Below are 17,604 nucleotides of genomic sequence, written 5' to 3'. Positions count from 1 at the left end.
TTTGATATTTCCAAATTATGATGTTTACAATATCAATCTTATATTACTAAATTGACACTTAACTACTTGACACATTAACTTATGAAGTCAAGTTTACTGTATTTATGGACTATATCAAAGTTTAATGTCGGCTAAATCTACTCAAGTAATGGGATTTCAAGCCAGGTGAATTAGTTGAACCTACAAATTCACCTCTTTTCCGAACGTCATTTTTTGCGTTTTTGTTAGGTGCATATCATATACGTGTATAGATAAAAAGTAAGTATCCAACCACAGTGAAAGTTGTGAAACCTTCTTTACTGTGGGAATGATATTTGATTAAATATATTCTTAAATACAAATTTACTCAAAGGGGTTGAACCATGTTTGGTTGAGGAGTGCAGTATAGCACACTTATTTTTAGACAGTCGATGGTTGACGTGGTCCTGTAATCATTCATAGATGTAAATTAATTTTCCTTTTTATAAACATACAATAAGCCCCATCGTTATCCTGTATTTTATTATTTTATGTTATTTCATTGTTGTCAGTGTGATTAGGTTAATCAGTTTGCGAACAGCACGAAAGAACCGAAGAATGTCGTAGCATCTACTAATATCCTGAAGAAAAAAAAACAACAACAAAAAACCCCCCAGACTCCTCCACATCCCCGGGCCATGTGCCGACTGGAAATGCTCTGCATCTCTGAGCACGCCTTGATTAGTTTTCCCACAATGCAACGCGGATCTGTCATGGCTGCTCACTGATTCCGCTTGCTCCACATGGGCAGAAATAAACATTTTATCACTGATTGAGACGCTCCGAATCGGCTCGTTAGTACAGCGCTTTATAGCTGGCTTTTATCTGGGACCGTCCTGACTGAAGGCAGCAGCTCCAGCTTGACTTTGGCAAGAACCAAATCCGTTCAGTCATGCCGCCGCTAGACGTGGAGATCGCAGCACTCCGAGGGTTTTTAACTGCCAGTGAAACAGCGGAATGGAAGCAGAACATTTTCAGTATTGCAGGTGAGGCAGCCGCTTGATTCTGCTCCTTTATTCACCACGTAGCTATTGACATTGTCATAACGAGGTTAGTTTTGTCTCAGGTTCTCAAAGCTGTCAGGTTGTGCTTGCCTGCCAAGCGAAGGCGCATTTAAAATGTAGAAGCATTTGACGGTAACAGCTCTTGTCCAAGTGTAATCTTTAACGGTATTGACAGGACTTCCTGTGTTGTCTTAATAAAAGTGTTGAGTGCTAGAGCAACAGTCTAAATGAGTTCATGTTCATGTAATGTCTTCTAAGCAAACTTAGCTACGGTACGTGTCATTCGCGCTCTGGTGGATGTCACACCAAATCCCATTTATTTTTTGGCAGTAAATACTTGCATTGCTTTTGGGCAGCGGAAGCTATTGCGTCTTGTAATATTGTAAAGCGATTAAAAATTTGGTATGTAACTATGCTATTCGGCGTTAATCTTATACTGGGATTGATTTTCAGTAAATGACGAAGTCGATTTAAAAGAAATTAAACATTAGCTAACGTTAGCTTTAGTTCGCCCAGTTGTCCCTATGTTCGCTGGAGACGTAGCTGGACGGAAACTAGATGGTCATGTTGAAAAGCTATGAACTAAAGCTAGCGTGGTTGTTTTTTTTCCTGGTAGGGTTTATCATTAGAGTCTAGCATGACGTCTTCTTTCCATACACCTGCGTCCAGTCGACTCGAGCCGCATCTGTCAGCTTCGTTTAGAACCCTGAAACTAATCCACAACTGCCACAAAGCCCCAATGGTAGACATCCTGTATTAGACAGTGCTGTCTGTTTAACTAGAGCTCTCTTTGTTACCAGCAGGCTTTAAATGCCCAGACTGCGAGATTCCTGCTAGATAACCCGTCTCTAGTGTGACTTCAGTACGGTTTGTTCCTAGACCACGTCTTATTTCTGCCGCAGTAATTGACAGTGCATTAGCATTTAATTAAACTGGAGTGATTTGTCAATGGAGATATGAAAGAAACTTAAGGTAGGGACGAAAATTGCAGTCTTAAAGCACAATATTCAGCAACTAGCTGTAAATCTATTATCCAGTTCTTGGAAGACAATTTCTTATAAGAATGAAAGAGCCTTTCACTGTCAGTTTAAAGGTAACATGATAGTCATTTTTTTCTGTTGAAATAAAACGGCCAGATTGAAATATTTAGGAAAGCATTAGCTTTGGACTGCATAGCAATAGTCAGACTTTACCCCAGATGCTCTGTTATACTGGAAGGCTGAGGCTGTAGAATAAAGTAGCCTAAAACAATGAAGGAAACGAGAGATGGCTCTTTATTACAGGGTCCCACTGTAGCCAGGTAAGTACTTAATGACCTGTACCTCATTTGATTTTGGTGTGACACGTTTTCTATGTTGAAAATGAAACAGATCAGATATGTCTTTAAATTGGACACAGCTCACAGTGAGTGACACCACTGTTGTTCTCGGGCTGTAAATGGTTCGATGCGCTTTGCTAAGGTGCTCTATGTGCCAGGATGTGTGCAGGCGTCGTCCATCTCTCTGACATCCACACTGTCTTCTTATGGGCTTTGTTGGTTGAGTGGCATGGTTAAGTGCTGTGATCTTTTGCAAGATCCCGAAACAGTCATACTGGTTTCTGTTTTATCCTTGAAAGAGATACTTTTTCTCTCTCCATTTAACGTCATTAGACACCTTTTCTTCATAGCTGGCTCTAGAGTTTTTGTAGTTTGCTGCATCTAAGGTGCCCTACAGTACATAGAATGAAAAGTCCTCTGTACACCATTGCATCTGCTTGCTTACATATGCAGTTTATTTAGGTTTTTTTCACACAAAAAAACATAGATGGAAAAATCAGTAAATGTAGCTGAAAAACTGTGCATCAGTGCCACAAATTTGTTTGTCATGATCTTTATATGTTATCCAGGTATGAATACAAAAAAACTGTTTCCTTCCTGCACTGTCATTGCGAGATGTGTTCATGCTGTTGGTATGAAAAGTCTGTCGATGGTTTTATGTGATGAATGCACATTTGAAGATGTAATTAATTTGGTGCAAAAAACCGCAGGCACTGCTCTCTCTCTTTTTTTTTAATTTGATGTGCTTCATTTGATGTACGTACTTGTACAGATGGACTTGTTAAAAATTTGTTCTTAAAAACTTGTTATTCGTATCAGATCGAGAGATCTTTCTGTTCAACCAATCCACTGTTTTATTGTACAGGTATTCAGGTAACAGTTTAACTGCCACTCTTTGATACTTTAAATTGAAACTGCATACTTTTATTCAACAACTACATTATCAGTTATGTTTAGTGTAAGCGCCATTTGTAGTTACTTCATGTTTTCATTTGAGGTAATTTGTTTGATGAAATTTGATGTTTGAGAATAATGTATATTGTTATCATTTCAGTTTATTTTGGAAAGTCTCAACAGGTTGTTGAGCTTTATTGTGAAAGGTTGATGCGGAAAATAAACAAGCTACAATACTGTGCATAAATCCTGATTTCTTTATAAACTTAGCACAAAAAGTAAGGAAATTTGTGTTTGGTTAATTATGTCTTTGTTGTAACAATGCTTCTTGGCAGTAAATCATATACTGCTGGAAACCCTGCGTATTTCCCCGTAGTAAGGAAAATGCATGTGGGTTGAGCAGCACAACTAAAAATGAAAAAATCAACTCTGCTAACTTAAGAAAAACTTGCCAATGTGAAATTGGCTAGTCTGTTGGCTCATGTTTGGTGTCATTTATTGGTTTGGATGAATAAACAAGACCTATTGGCAATTAATCAGTGGCAAAACCATGTAAATCACAGTTCAACAAAAGAATGCTTAATACTAATACAGTGAATTTGAAATGAAACCACATATGTATAGGCTTTCATCTTTAATTCAAGGGATTAAGCCAAAGTATTGTATTTATAACAGTTTTATGCATCGTCCTCCATTCACAGGGTGATAAAATTAATTGGACAAAATAACATCATTTGAAAAATAATTTACTGCAAGATTTGGTTAGCTCTAGCAGGCAGAAACTAAAGGCTGCAGCCGTCTTTACTTTCTGAGATTAGCTAACTGCATTTAACATGCATTTATTACTTCCAGGCTGGACTACTGCAATTCATTATTATCAGGATGTCCAAAAAACTCACTGAAAAGCCTTCAGTTAATCCAAAATGCTGCAGCAAGAGTACTGACAGGGACTAGAAAGAGAGAGCATATTTCTCCTGTTTTGGCTTCCCTTCATTGGCTTCCTGTTAAATCCAGAATTGAATTCAAAATCCTGCTCCTCACATACAAGGTCTTAAATAATCAGGCCCCATCTTATCTTAATGACCTTGTAGTACCATATCACCCTATTAGAGCACTTCGCTCCCGCTCTGCAGGCCTACTTGTTGTTCCTAGAGTATTTAAAAGTAGAATGGGAGGGAGAGCCTTCAGTTTTCAGGCCCCTCTTCTGTGGAACCAGCTTCCAGTTTGGATTCGGGAGACAGACACTATCACTACTTTTAAGATTAGGCTTAAAACTTTCCTTTTTGCTAAAGCATATAGTTAGGGCTGGACCAGGTGACCCTGAATCCTCCCTTAGTTATGCTGCAATAGATGTAGGCTGCCGGGGGATTCCCATGATGCATTGAGTTTTTCCTTTCCAGTCACCTTTCTCACTCACTATGTATTAATAGATCTCTCTGTATTGAATGATACTTGTTATTAACCTCTGTCTCTCTTCCACAGCATGTCTTTTATCCTGTCTTCCTTCTCTCACCCCAACCGGTCGCAGCAGATGGCCGCCCCTCCCTGAGCCTGGTTCTGCCGGAGGTTTCTTCCTGTTAAAAGGGAGTTTTTCCTTCCCACTGTCGCCAAAGTGCTTGCTCATAGGGGGTCATATGATTGTTGGGCTTTTCTCTGTATCTATGAAGCGCCTTGAGGCGACATTTGTTGTGATTTGGCGCTATATAAATAAAATTGAATTGAATTGAATTGAACTGACTTGGCCAGTGAAGAATATCCCATTTCTTTGCCCTGAGAAACTCTAGGGTTGCTTTTGCAATATGTTCTGGTTCATTATCTATTTGCACTGTGAGGTGGCATCCAATCAGTTTTGCAGCAGTTGGCTAAATCTCATTAGAGAGCATAGCCCTTTGTACTTCAGAATACATCCGGCTATCAACAGTCGTATCAGCAAGAAACTCTACTGGCCTGGCTCCATTAGCAGACATACATGTCCATGCAATAACTTTGCCAGATGACAAATGGTAAGCTCTCCCTTTCCTTTTCCAAACTTGTGTACCTACTCCATACTTTTCACCACTCTGGTACAAGTCAATCTTGGTTTAATCTGAAGCATGAGATTGTTTTTTATGTGAGAATTTATAGGAGTAAGTTAATTGACACCGCTTGTGTCGAGCCAAATGAGAGTGTTTGACTTTCTTGGCAGGTAATATTTCATAAACCATTGTTCTTATATCCCCTCCACCTATTACCATGGAAGTGTTGTGGCAAGATTTATGATGAACTGACATCTTCTTCTGCATTATTTCCCAAAAGTGTGTCGTATCAGAGGTGGTGTAGGGTGTAGATGATCGTAGAACATAAGACTCAGAATTAAAGCCAGGCTAATGCAGCTGATTAAGCTTTTATGCAGATTATCGAAGCTGTATGGACAGCCCTGCTTCAAGAAAGACAAGCAGCCTGTGACTGTGTGCATTTTTTAGTTTTTCACTAATTCCACACAGTAGAGAAATTGGGGTTCCCATGTGAGCTATTCCTGATCTTTCATCTTGAATCTATATTGCTTCTCAGCCCTGTACGCTTTTGCAAATTCTATTCACCATTTCCTTATTAACTGCAGCTCAATGCCTGAACGTTTATGAATTATGGACTAATTTGAGGGCCCCTGCCTTGTTTTCCATAATTGCTGCCATTTCATCAGTAGACCTGAAGAGTAGTTGAAATGTCATTAAACATGTGGCCATACCTCAGGCTTTCATTTTCCCCTCATAAAGCCAGAGCCTTCCTCCTCTCGTCTTCTCCCTCCCACCTCACTGCGCTGCTATGGCAGCCCCTGGGTTTCATTAGATCGGCAGTCAGATGAAAATCTCCACACCTCTTTTACAGCACCAGTCACACTGCAAGCATTTATTAAAGCTAAGGGGACAGTTGAGCGATCATGTGACTGGCCTGTGGATGTGGGCATGTGGGATAGGCTCACATTCCTACATGAAAATAGTTTTCTATCTTTGACAAAACTATGGTGTTTGGATTCGAGGATGCATGTCATTGGTAATGGGGATGCACCGTCTTATTGTTTCTAACAGATTCATTCAGGTTCACAGTAACATCACAGCTGGGAAAAGCACTTAACATGTCTGATGAACAGATATATCATTTATACAGAAACAGCGGGAATTCTCAGTAAGCAGCTGCAGCCTATCGTTGTCATTCTCTGACTAGAGCAGATTGTAACCTGTCCCTAAACAATTAAAAGTGAAGGTATGTTGGTGCCGTGAGAGGGTGCAGCAGCTGACTATCAACTCTGATTACTCGGTCTAATCAAAGTATAGCGCAGTGGTTCTCAAACTTTTCACAATGAGTACCACCTCAGGAAACATTTGGCGCTTTAGCAGTGGACATGGGTCAGCATTGGCACCCTGACTGGTCTGCAGCTATACAGCCCCTTACGCAACAAACTTTGATACACAATGTAGTTGTGTATATTCTAATCTTTAAAATACATAGTAAAAAGTATCAGAGCAAATTTTGTAGTAATTGCCAATGCCACTGAACGGGAAGTTGTGCAATGTCCCTGCGCAGTGGAAAAAACTAATATACATTTTAGCATTCAAGGCATGGTGAGCTGTCTGGAAATCAACTGAGCAAACCTCTTTTGGATATAGAGAGATTTTATTTTTTTTATTTTTAATTTAAAAAAAGAAAAGAAAGAAAAATGGTTGTAGAGAGCAGCGAAGCTGGCACAGGTTCTCTGACATGACACGTCTGTTATTAGTGTTTAGTTTATTTGTTGTCCACACCTGGTTTGTGATGGAGACAATCTTGTCTGTTTCTCAACTTGGCCAGGTTTTGTTTTGCAGCTCAGAGCACAATCTACTTCCTCCCCTCTGTGCTACCCTTGTGGAGGGAATAAAGTAATCAATGCTAATGAGCCAAGCCAGTCTCCCTGCTCAAATAAAAAGCTAATGAAAGACGGGGAGATGTTGAACGGAGCACTCGGGCAACACAATTATTTCTTGTTGGCAAGCGATGGCCCAGCAGCTGCCCTCTGTCTTTCAATAAATCGACATTTTTCATCATCTCTGTATCAGCCTTTTCAGCATGTCCTCTTTATCTCACAAGTGTACGGTGGTTTTGGAGCATTAGCCAGGTAAATACACACTGTATGCAGTATAGGTAGGGGATTGTTTATAGCAGAATAAGGCTACAGTGGAAATAAGTGCATTAGCACCACTGATGTCAACTTGGGCTTGGTCATTGTTTCAACATCAAACTTTGTCCCTGTTTACATTGTTATACAGCTAGATTTCGCAAAGCAAAGCTTTCTTGTTCTTTTAATGGTTTTAAAGAAAAGACTCATTATAGAGAGCAAAATGTGTTTGGTGCCACAGTGCAGTCAGATCACAGTTCTGATGGCAAAAGCTGCCAGACCAGACAGGATTTAAAAACAAAAAGTCAGACCAATCGACACACAAACTTAAACTACACTTTCTTTGTAGCAATTGTTTTTTTTTTTGTTTTTTGCATTTGGGTATAGCAGATCTACATAGTTTTGTTTCTGTCATTTATGTTAAGTACAGTGAATTTGTGTGTCATGAAATGCAACTCATAAATAAAATTGCCATTGCATAAAAGGTATTACCTGTTTCTTTGTTTGCTGCAAAAGAAGTCAAACAGTGTTTGACATCATTTGACAGCTTGACAACTGCAAGTATTAATATCAGTACTGGCCTAAAAAAACCCCTCTTATCCGTTGGAATATCCTTTTGAGCAGTGAGTGTCCAAGGCATTGATCTTTCAGGTCTAACCAGTTACCAAAGGCTGGCGTGATGGTTTAGAGTTCAACACCACATAGCAAATTGCCAGAACCACAATGGAGCTTCTTCAGCAGAAGTTTGCAACGGACTCCGTCAAAACACGGATTCAGCGCCACAGAGCACTGATGGAAAGACCCGAAGATGGCAGTTCAGATGTTTTACAGACATCTGAAGCTCTAAAACTGCAATTACTGCTAAAGACTTGTTCTTTTTGCTCCTTTTTTGCCTGTCTATGATTGCACCAGTCACTAGGCTTTTTTTTTTTTTTTTAAACATTGAAACAATGTAATTGTTATGAGATGGTCAATACTGTGTTGGTATAATGTTCTTTGGTCCTCGGGGTATGAGGGTTTTCCGTATGAGTGCAAATGAGTCTTTTCTAGACTAAGAAGCAGTGACACTAAACATGTTCTTTTCTTTTGGCAATAAACAAAAGTCTGTTCTTATTCACAATATGCTGTATTAAAGCAATGTATGATATTTCCTGGCAATATTGGGATCGTCATTCATGTACTTGACCCAAATTTCCTTAACTGCAGTACACAGCATTATTTTTTTAGTTACAGAAACCAAACGGTAAACTTCACTTCTCCAAACATATTGTCTTCCAGAGGCAGGCCCTCTGCTGGAGTCCCTTATGGAAGGGGACTTTGAAGCAGTTCTGCTGAGCACGGAAGTGACAGATCTGCTCAATGGACATGGCGACTACCACGAAGGGGAGAACATCGAGTCCTACTTGGAGAGACGTTTACTACTGTACCTGACCGATGGCACCAATGATAACCAGACCAACAGGTACTATTAGGGCTGGGTCACTTGATGTCTATAACCGATTCAATTCTGATTCACAAGGTCCTGATTCAATTCAATTCTAATCGTTTATCAGTACATATCCATCCATCCACTCGCTTCCGCTTATCCTTTTCAGGGTCGTGGGGGGTGCTTTTGTAAACTTCTAAAAAAGTGAGTTTTCTGAATTGAGGACACTAAGATGTCCATGGTGACCCAGAGATGGACAGTGTAAATCATTTTTTCTTTCTCTCCATTCACCCCCAATATTCCTTTTGGCATGAAATATTAATTCTTTAATAAGTTCAGGTTAACATCTCTCACTTCTGATTCTCAGGGCAGAACTGTACGTGAGTAAATGTTGAATCCAGCTCTCGTTCCTTCTCGTCCTCCTTCACCCCTCATAATTTTTTGTCTCTTCCATCACCCTCCATCATTTTCTCATCCTAATTAAAATGCAGCAAAACATGTCGATGGTTGTCCCTTCCATTGCCAGAGTTACTGGCTGTAGTCTGTTTTTTCCTAAAGACCCGAGTGAGCATCTCTCAAAAAAAGTTCACTTGTTTTTCTCACTTCTGAAAAGTATTGTTGAAAAATCTCTCTGCAATATTTCTGTGCAGTAAATCTGCTGTGTGTCTTGTCCCTCTGGCTGCAGGGAGTTGGCAGTCTTGGCCTTGGCTGTCTCATGTCTCCACATGTTTGCTCAGAGTAACTGGACCGGTCCTCTGGTCTCCTTCGATATCTGTGATCTGCTGACCCCAGCCCTGTTGTCATATCAGGTATGATTTCTTCCTTCTCCTTCATCATCCTGTCCGTTCTGCAGTGATTTATAGGCTGGCGAAAATTTGAACAGACCTTTGTCAAGGTTTTGTTGATATTTTTTTCATTGGCTTATCAGTAAATGTCAACATGTATTGGAATTAAGTCAGTTAGCTTAGAAGTTAAACGGTGAAACTGTAATAGAGGAAACTTGAATAGTCTTTTGGGAAAAGCAAAGGAGCTGAGTGTCAGCTAAACTGAAACAGATATGTGTGATTTTCTTCATGTTTGGGGATGCAGGTTGTTTGAGGTTGATTGACCTTGCTGATTGTATAAAGGTTATTGCATTATTGATTTTCAAAGCAGAATTTACACAGCAAAATCTCTGAAATGAAAAAAAAAACAACCTGCTTTTGGAGACAAAGTAAAGATGTGTAAATTTCAAGTCTGCCATGCAGCATCACTCTGCTGTTTAACAGAAATCCTAAAGTACCAAATCAACTTAAGATTTGTGCTTTTGTATTAGCGCACACACACACACACACACACACACACACACACAATCTATTGAATTCAGGTGTTCTAGTTGCTTCTACAGGTGTAAAAGATCAAGTACCTAGGCCTGCAGACTGCTTCAGCAAACATTGGTGAAAGAATGGCACTTTCAGAGCTGAGTGAATTCCACCGGTAATGTGATAGGATGCTAAACTATCTGTTTAACACGTCCGGTCAGCTCTGAGCAGTGGAAGAGCTATAATACTGCTAAGCATTTGGAAACAAAAACAACTTGGCCACAAAGTGGTAGGCCATGTAAAATCACAGAGCAGGGTCAGCAAACACTAAGCTGTATAATGTGCTGATGTCAGTCACTACAGGCCTTCATGTGGCCTTCAGATTAGCAGTGGAAAGAGCTTCATGAAAGAGCTTCCATGGCCGAGCAGCTGCGTCCAAACCTTACATCACCTTGGCAGGTGGAGTGGTGTAATGCATGCCACCACTGGACTCTTCTTTGTCTGGCAGTCTGATGGACGAGTCTGAGTTTGCCAGTTGCCAAGAGAAAAGTACTTGTGTGACTTCACTGTCCAAGTGTAAAGATTATAGGCTTGATTTTCAGGAGCTGAGCTCAGCCCTTCGCTTCCAGTGACAGGAACTGGAACTTAATGCTTCAACATACCAAGACATTTCGGACAATTTCATGTTCGTAAATTTGTGGGAACAGTTTGGTGGATGGCACCTTTGTGCTCCAACATTCCCAGTGCACAAAGCTAGGTCCATAAAGACCTGATAGAGTCAGGATTTAGATTTGGGATGAATTGGAGCAGAAGCTGCGATCCAGGCCTTCTCATTCAACATCATTTCCTGACCTTACATGTGCTTCTGGAAGAATGATCAAAAATTCCCATAAACGCACTCCCACACTTGCCAGAAAAGCTATAGCTGCAAAGAATGGGCTGAGATCATATTAAACTCTATCAAATAAGAATGCGATGTCACTCGAGTTCATATTGAAGTGAATACTTTTAGCAATATCGTGTAATTATGAGAGCAGACTTTTAATTGACTAAGTTATTATTTGAAGGAGTAAGGTACTTTAAATTACAAGCTAAATAACATCCCAATTCCTATTGATTGGTAAGTCTGCATATTATAAAATATATCAATTAATCATAGTCTTGTCAAAGGGGTCAAAGCTTCACTTTAAGTTGGTGTATAAAGTGACCTGAATCGAGCAGAGCCAGACGGAGCTCTGTGGACTAGAAGAGCTCAGTACTGAAGCATCTCTGGAGTCCTAATTACTTGGGTTTAGGAGATTGCTTCCCCCTGGCACTGCAGCACTGTGAGCACAATAGAGCATTTCACCCTGCCATAACACCAGAAGAGAGGACCAATCCTTTTATCAAAGTAATTTCTTTGGTGTCAGTGATTTATCTCTGCTGTCACATGAAGGAGGCTGCGGTATGAAGCAGGTCACCCATACATGCGTGGCAGCATGGGTGGAAGGGAGGACAAACATGGCAGAGCCATAATCGTGTGGAATTAATTCTGATAAAAAAAAGTTAAATGCACTTCCGAGTCCGATTAATGTAGATGATCTTTTTCAAATGAATTGTGACCTTACCGTGTTCTTAAGACTATATATGTATGTACCGTTTTAGTCATGGGCTGCTAGGACACTTGCATAGAACAGATCTTAATGTGATGGTAATAAACAAGTTTGAGCACCTGCTGTGAAATGAGTTTTTCTTGCACTGTTGTTGTGAAGGGGAGCCTGGATTTCATCTCTCATTCATGTTAGTGAGACGAGAGAGTGTGACGGAGAGGATGACACAATGTATTTAAGTAACTGAAAAACTAAAACTGGGAAACTTCAGTAAAAGCTGAACTCGGGCTGACTCGGATCTAGCTAAACGATTGTCATTCAGTGGGTGGACAGCTGTATTGCATGACGAACGACTTTGACAAAACATGTTGAAATGCCATCTAACTTAGTGTTTGCAGTGTAATAGGCAGGTCCTTTTTGTGCCTTAATGTGCGTTTAGGCTTCTAATCAACAAAAAGTTGATTTGCAGAGCTAGGCTGAAGCAGCAGCTGCGACTCAGCAATAGTAAGAAAGCAGTCGTAATGTCAGACCTTCATTTTTGTCAGTGTGAGGACTTAATCCTAATTTCCTGACTAGGAGCCTCAGATGCTGGTTGATGCCATCCACTCCAGCCTGCTCCTGGATGGGGAATCGGTGTATAGCCAGGTGGCCAACCCCTTTCTCCTACTGTTGGCCAGGGTAATTGTCACCAAATGCTTCCCCAAGATGGATAGCCTTCAGGTAAGTCAGTCTTTCTGTTACAATGATCGTAGAATTATCTGAACTTATGTATTCATTATAAATATATGCATTATAATAATAATTTTCATTGATGTTTACTAGCGGCCTGCAGAATCTTTTTAAATCAATTTTACAAGTCATTGTGTTGTTTCCATACATAACGAATCCATCCATCCAAAAATCTATGCTAACACTTGATGACACAATCTACACCAGAGATGAAAACTGGAGACCAACTCACATCTACTTCATAAATTTTAAGGTCACTACATCAATAGGATGTGTGTTTGTAATAGTTAAGTCTAATTGTTGAATGTTGTCATTGGGTTTCTTAAATTTGTACAGTCTTGGGTCAAGCAGTAGGATCAAAGCTATTCCTTTGTTCCTGACCACCTCTCCAGCCACTCTTTTGTTGCAGATACATGCTATCTGAAAGATCTGTTTCTTGTGTTGTAAGCTTCCTGCTTTGTCTTAGGCTACGTCCACACGTACCCGGGTATTTTTGAAAACGCAGATTTTTCTATGCGTTTGCACCTTTCGTCCACACGTAAACGGCGTTTTTGGTCACTGAAAATGGAGATTTTCTAAAACTCCGTTTTTGCATTTACGTGTAGACGAGAAAACGCAGCGTCAAAGGTGTGCGCCTTTTTTGACGTCACACTGTGCGCCACGTTATTGTTTAGGTGAAATGAATTTCTACAATACTATTACTGTTAATTGTACTCTCTGCAGTGTTTAAATGCTTACATATACACACACAGTTACTGTCCCTCCACACATACGACTCGGTTCTGCTTCTATGCCCCAGCTTTGTTTACTTTTTCCCACCGAGGCTTCTAGACTTCTGATTGGCCAACATTTCTGCATGGTTAGGAATATAGCGCCACCTGTTGCTTTGGCATGTTCCTAGCAGCGTTTTCCTTCATTTCTGCCTTTACGTGTGGATGGGATTATTTTTTAAAACGAAAACGGAAAATCTCAGTTTTCAAAAATACCCGTGTACGTGTGGACGTAGCCTTAGAACCATTGGGGGGGTTTACAGTGGGAGGTGCTTGTGTTGTATTGTATATTGTAACTCAGGGCCGTGCAGAGACGTTTAAAGGGGCGGGTGCTCAAAGTTAAAAAGGGGCACATTGAACCAGGCTGAATAACAACAACACACATTCATCAAGAATCTAATATGGGATCGCATCATACTATATCACTGTTGTGAGGTGGCGACAAGGCAAAGCAAACATAGCCGATGTTTTACCTGATGGGTACAATGTTGCTGCTGCTCCTGCTGCTGATAGTGCTGGAGGGCAGGGCTGTGTTGATCTGAGACTGTAGACAGTAAAAGTAACAGTACAGCTGATTAAACAAGTATCATGAGATAATAACAAAATGCAAAGATTGTGTTACAGCGCTTGGAACCATAAGACAACAAAAAACTGTGAGAAATAAACTCGGCTCTGCCTGTGAATCACTCTTTGCTTCTCTTCTTCCTTCCATCCCATCATCTCATATATCACTCTCAACTTGCTGTCTATGTGAGAACAAGGCACAACTTGCTATTGCAATAAACTATAATCTAATTATCCACACCTAACAACTCTTGCACTTAATCTATAATAAAATGATGACAGAAAAATGTTATAGCACTGCCTTTAGTAGCCTCACACAGCTCCTACTGTTTCCTCGTCATGTCCTTACCAGCCATGTCTGGACATTGTTATATCATGAGTAATAATTAAAAAAAATCCATATACATAAAACACACACATGCACGCACACACAGTGACATTTTAGACCTTCTTTAGAATACTGTATATACTATGGGCATCATGGTGCTGATCCAGAATCCTTACATTATTATTTATTACTAGAGCTACAATGTCACAGCATGTCTTTTATCCTGTCTTCCTTCTCTCACCCCAACCGGTCGCAGCAGATGGCCCCGCCCCTCCCTGAGCCTGGTTCTGCCGGAGGTTTCTTCCTGTTAAAAGGGAGTTTTTCCTTCCCACTGTTGCCAAAGTGCTTGCTCATAGGGGGTCATGTGATTGTTGGGTTTTTCTCTGTATCTATGAAGCGCCTTGAGGCGACTTTTGTTGTGATTTGGCGCTATATAAATTGAATTGAATTGAATTCAATAATAAAGCAATTAAGAGGGGGAAGTAATAAATATGAAATAATGTATTTATGATGATTCCATTTGTTTCACTATCCACTCTGTGCAGGGGCAAAGCTTATTACATTTTTAAACTGTAGAGATACAATAATTTTACTGCTGTAAAATCCAAATTTTGTCTTATTTAAAATATAAATCTAATATAATCTGCTTCTTAATGTATGTTCTTTAAAATACAGAGTGTTTTTTTTAAATATTATAATAATGCATAATTATGTGGAAATGCATATTAGATCGTTTTTTAGTGAAATATAATCCCTCCAGAAAGGCAGGAAAAGCCCGGAAACTTACTTTAAAACTAAATACGTTCACTAAAACGGTGACAGAGCTACAGACCCATGACAGCCTTACACAGGTAGCCAGCAGCTATGACCAGCACTACTTGTGCAGTTAATAAATGGCAGGTAATGTTTGTCGCGCTGTTGCAAACACAAGCACGCTCATTTGTTTCAGTTCGTCAGTTGCCACAAGATAGCTTACCAACGTGTACGTAATAAGCCAATACTCCTGTGTGCTTTAGACTACAGTGTACGCTGTACACCTACTTACTGGTTTTGTCGCATCAGTCTGTGTCTCTGAGTTAATTTGTGTTTCTCCTACAGCTCTGGACCAGCTTGTAACCAGCGCGTTCTGCCGTCAAGAGCGATCATTGGTTAAATGTGATCATGTGACTGATGCAAGCCAGATCCTTTTATTTAGCAAAACTGTGATTAATAGTATATATTATTGTTGAGGGCCACAGACAGGACTCCGCACGCTCACACACATAAAAATAAATAAATAATTTTTTTTTAAAAAGTTGCCTCAACAAAAGGGCACTTTGGGCACCCATCAGGAAAGGGGCAGGTGCTCAAGCCCCTCCAGCCTAACCCTCTGCACGTGCCTGTTGTAACTGTCATGTCAATAAATAGCTACGGGGACAGCTGCTCTTTGAAGGATTTTGGGCATGAGACAGGTTAGGAGCGTGAGCTCCAAGAGCTGGTTCTTGACCAAAAACTTTCCTCGTTAGCGAGTGAAAAACCGGTTGAAGATGTTCTGTTATGTCTTGTTTTCTTCATGATGAATAAGTCTGTAAACTAGCGGGGCTTGTGGAAGCACAGACCCAACAGTAATAGTTTGAAAATATTTGTTTTACGTCATTGATTTAGATCCTAGTGGTACAGATCATGTTCCTTGCTATCCATCAAGGCCCATCATTATTCACACTGAGTGGACTTAATTTATCTTTAGCATAAGGTTTGAAGGAAAAAAATGTGAGTGCATACTGATTCATTGAAACGGGCAATTAAATCTCCATGTGACTGTGCATCCTCGCTAACACATGAGTAAGATTTTAACATGGTTCACTTGCACTCTACCAGTGTGTGACAAGAATGGGAGGTTGCAAGTTGTAAGGAGGTTTTGGTGTAAGGGGAAATAAAACACTCCTCCTGTCTCTCTGCCACTTTCTGTTCTGTTCAGATACAAAAAGCTAAGGAGTGAGCTGTTTTTAGTGCGTGCTCAGCACTTAGCTCCAGGATGCAGCACTCTAAATGCTGGTGTTGTATTTGTCCTGAAGGCGCCTCGAGATCAGCATTATGTGTTTATTTATTCACCTACACTCTGAGGGGAGTGCTTGTTATAACTTCCCTTTAAACACATATTGCTATGTAAAAACACTTATCCTCACTAACCAAAAACAAATTGATAATGTAAAAATAAAAAATAAAATCAAAACATTATTGTGATGTAGTTTCCAGATATGTTGATCTTTAAACATTCCAGCTTTTCAGTAGATTACCAGGCTCACAGGCTGGAACTGTGACACAATACTGTTTGTATCATGGCCTCAGTCTTGCCTATCAATATTTTAATTGCCTTATTTTAGATGGTATTTGTGGTCTTCAGACTAACAAGCAAGAAACTGAAGAGTGTAAGAAGCTTAAGCACAAATGATCTCATCTCTGTATTAATTAAATCAGATGAAATAAGCTACAACCCTGTTGTCAGAGAAGTTGGGTCGTGGCTTTCGTTTAATAAAAACTTGACTCACTTTGTTCACATGTACATGCAGCTGCTGCCCTGGTGGACCCTTCGCTACATTAACCTACACCAGCAAATTCTAGAGGCCCGTTCCCCACAACTCTTCAGCTTGGCCCAGATCAGCATGGACAAAGGTCTGTTTGTTTTTTGTTATTGTTATTGTGTTATATACTTGTGAGTGTATGTGGAAAAGGTTATTTCAAACCTAAGTGAGCATTTAGCCAGTTTACCACATCAAGCATCAGCCGTTTCAGTGTATCCGCGCTGTGTGTGCTCACCCTACAGTTGTTATGATTTGGACAAATTGACTATAGAGTTGTTTCCAGTTACGTCTGTGGTGTCAGAAGTAGTGAATTCTTTGTGGTCCATTAGGACTACATCATAGTCAGCAGTTAACTCTGAGCTGCTGTGCTGCTGATATCTGTCAGTATCTCATATAACTGTTAAATTGGCTGATGAAATGAATACACATTTATTGCTTACATGAAACGTAAAAGATAAATCGTGAATTATCGCAAAATCTTTTAAGGTTGGTTGAGGCAGAAAATTTCATAAATGCCAAAACAATATAGAGGCTGGGAGGACACAAACAGCCTCGGGGTGACAGGCTTTAGTTTGTTGGCAGATCAAATTCAAATTAATTTTATTGATTGGATAGATGTTCTTCATGGCTGCAATTCCTGCAGTGTAAAATAGACTTAGCAGCAGATTATAGTCAAGTAGTGAGCTTATATATGTTCTGCATTTTCTGCATTCCCACATTAATATGATCTGCGACACATAGTTTGTGCTTCATTTAGTAATTATATTCTATTTTGTGATTAAAACATGCTTTAAGTAAAAGAGTCAGGCTATGTCCACACGTACACGGGTATTTTTGAAAACGGAGATTTTCCACACGTAAAGGCAGAAATGAAGGAAAACGCTGCTAGGAACATGCCAAAGCAACAGGTGGCGATATATTCCTAACCGTGCAGAAATGTTGGCCAATCAGAAGTCTAGAAGCCTCGGTGGGA

General features: G+C 40.0%; 1 protein-coding gene across 1 annotated transcript in view; it reads left to right on the top strand.

Annotated features, from left to right (window-relative positions):
• Positions 1-691: 691 nt before the first annotated feature.
• Positions 692-17,604, top strand: part of ttc27 (tetratricopeptide repeat domain 27) — an 86,346-nt gene continuing 69,433 nt past the window's right edge. The window contains 5 exon segments of the mRNA XM_085183139.1: positions 692-1,004; positions 8,642-8,825; positions 9,475-9,598; positions 12,256-12,399; positions 16,620-16,722. Coding sequence (XP_085039265.1) covers positions 911-1,004; positions 8,642-8,825; positions 9,475-9,598; positions 12,256-12,399; positions 16,620-16,722 — 649 coding nt within the window. The 5' untranslated portion in view covers positions 692-910.

Source organism: Neolamprologus multifasciatus, chromosome 13 (genome assembly GCF_963576455.1).
Source record: "Neolamprologus multifasciatus chromosome 13, fNeoMul1.2, whole genome shotgun sequence".
NCBI classification, from domain to species: Eukaryota; Metazoa; Chordata; class Actinopteri; order Cichliformes; family Cichlidae; genus Neolamprologus; species Neolamprologus multifasciatus.
This window is presented reverse-complemented; position numbering and strand designations above follow the sequence as displayed.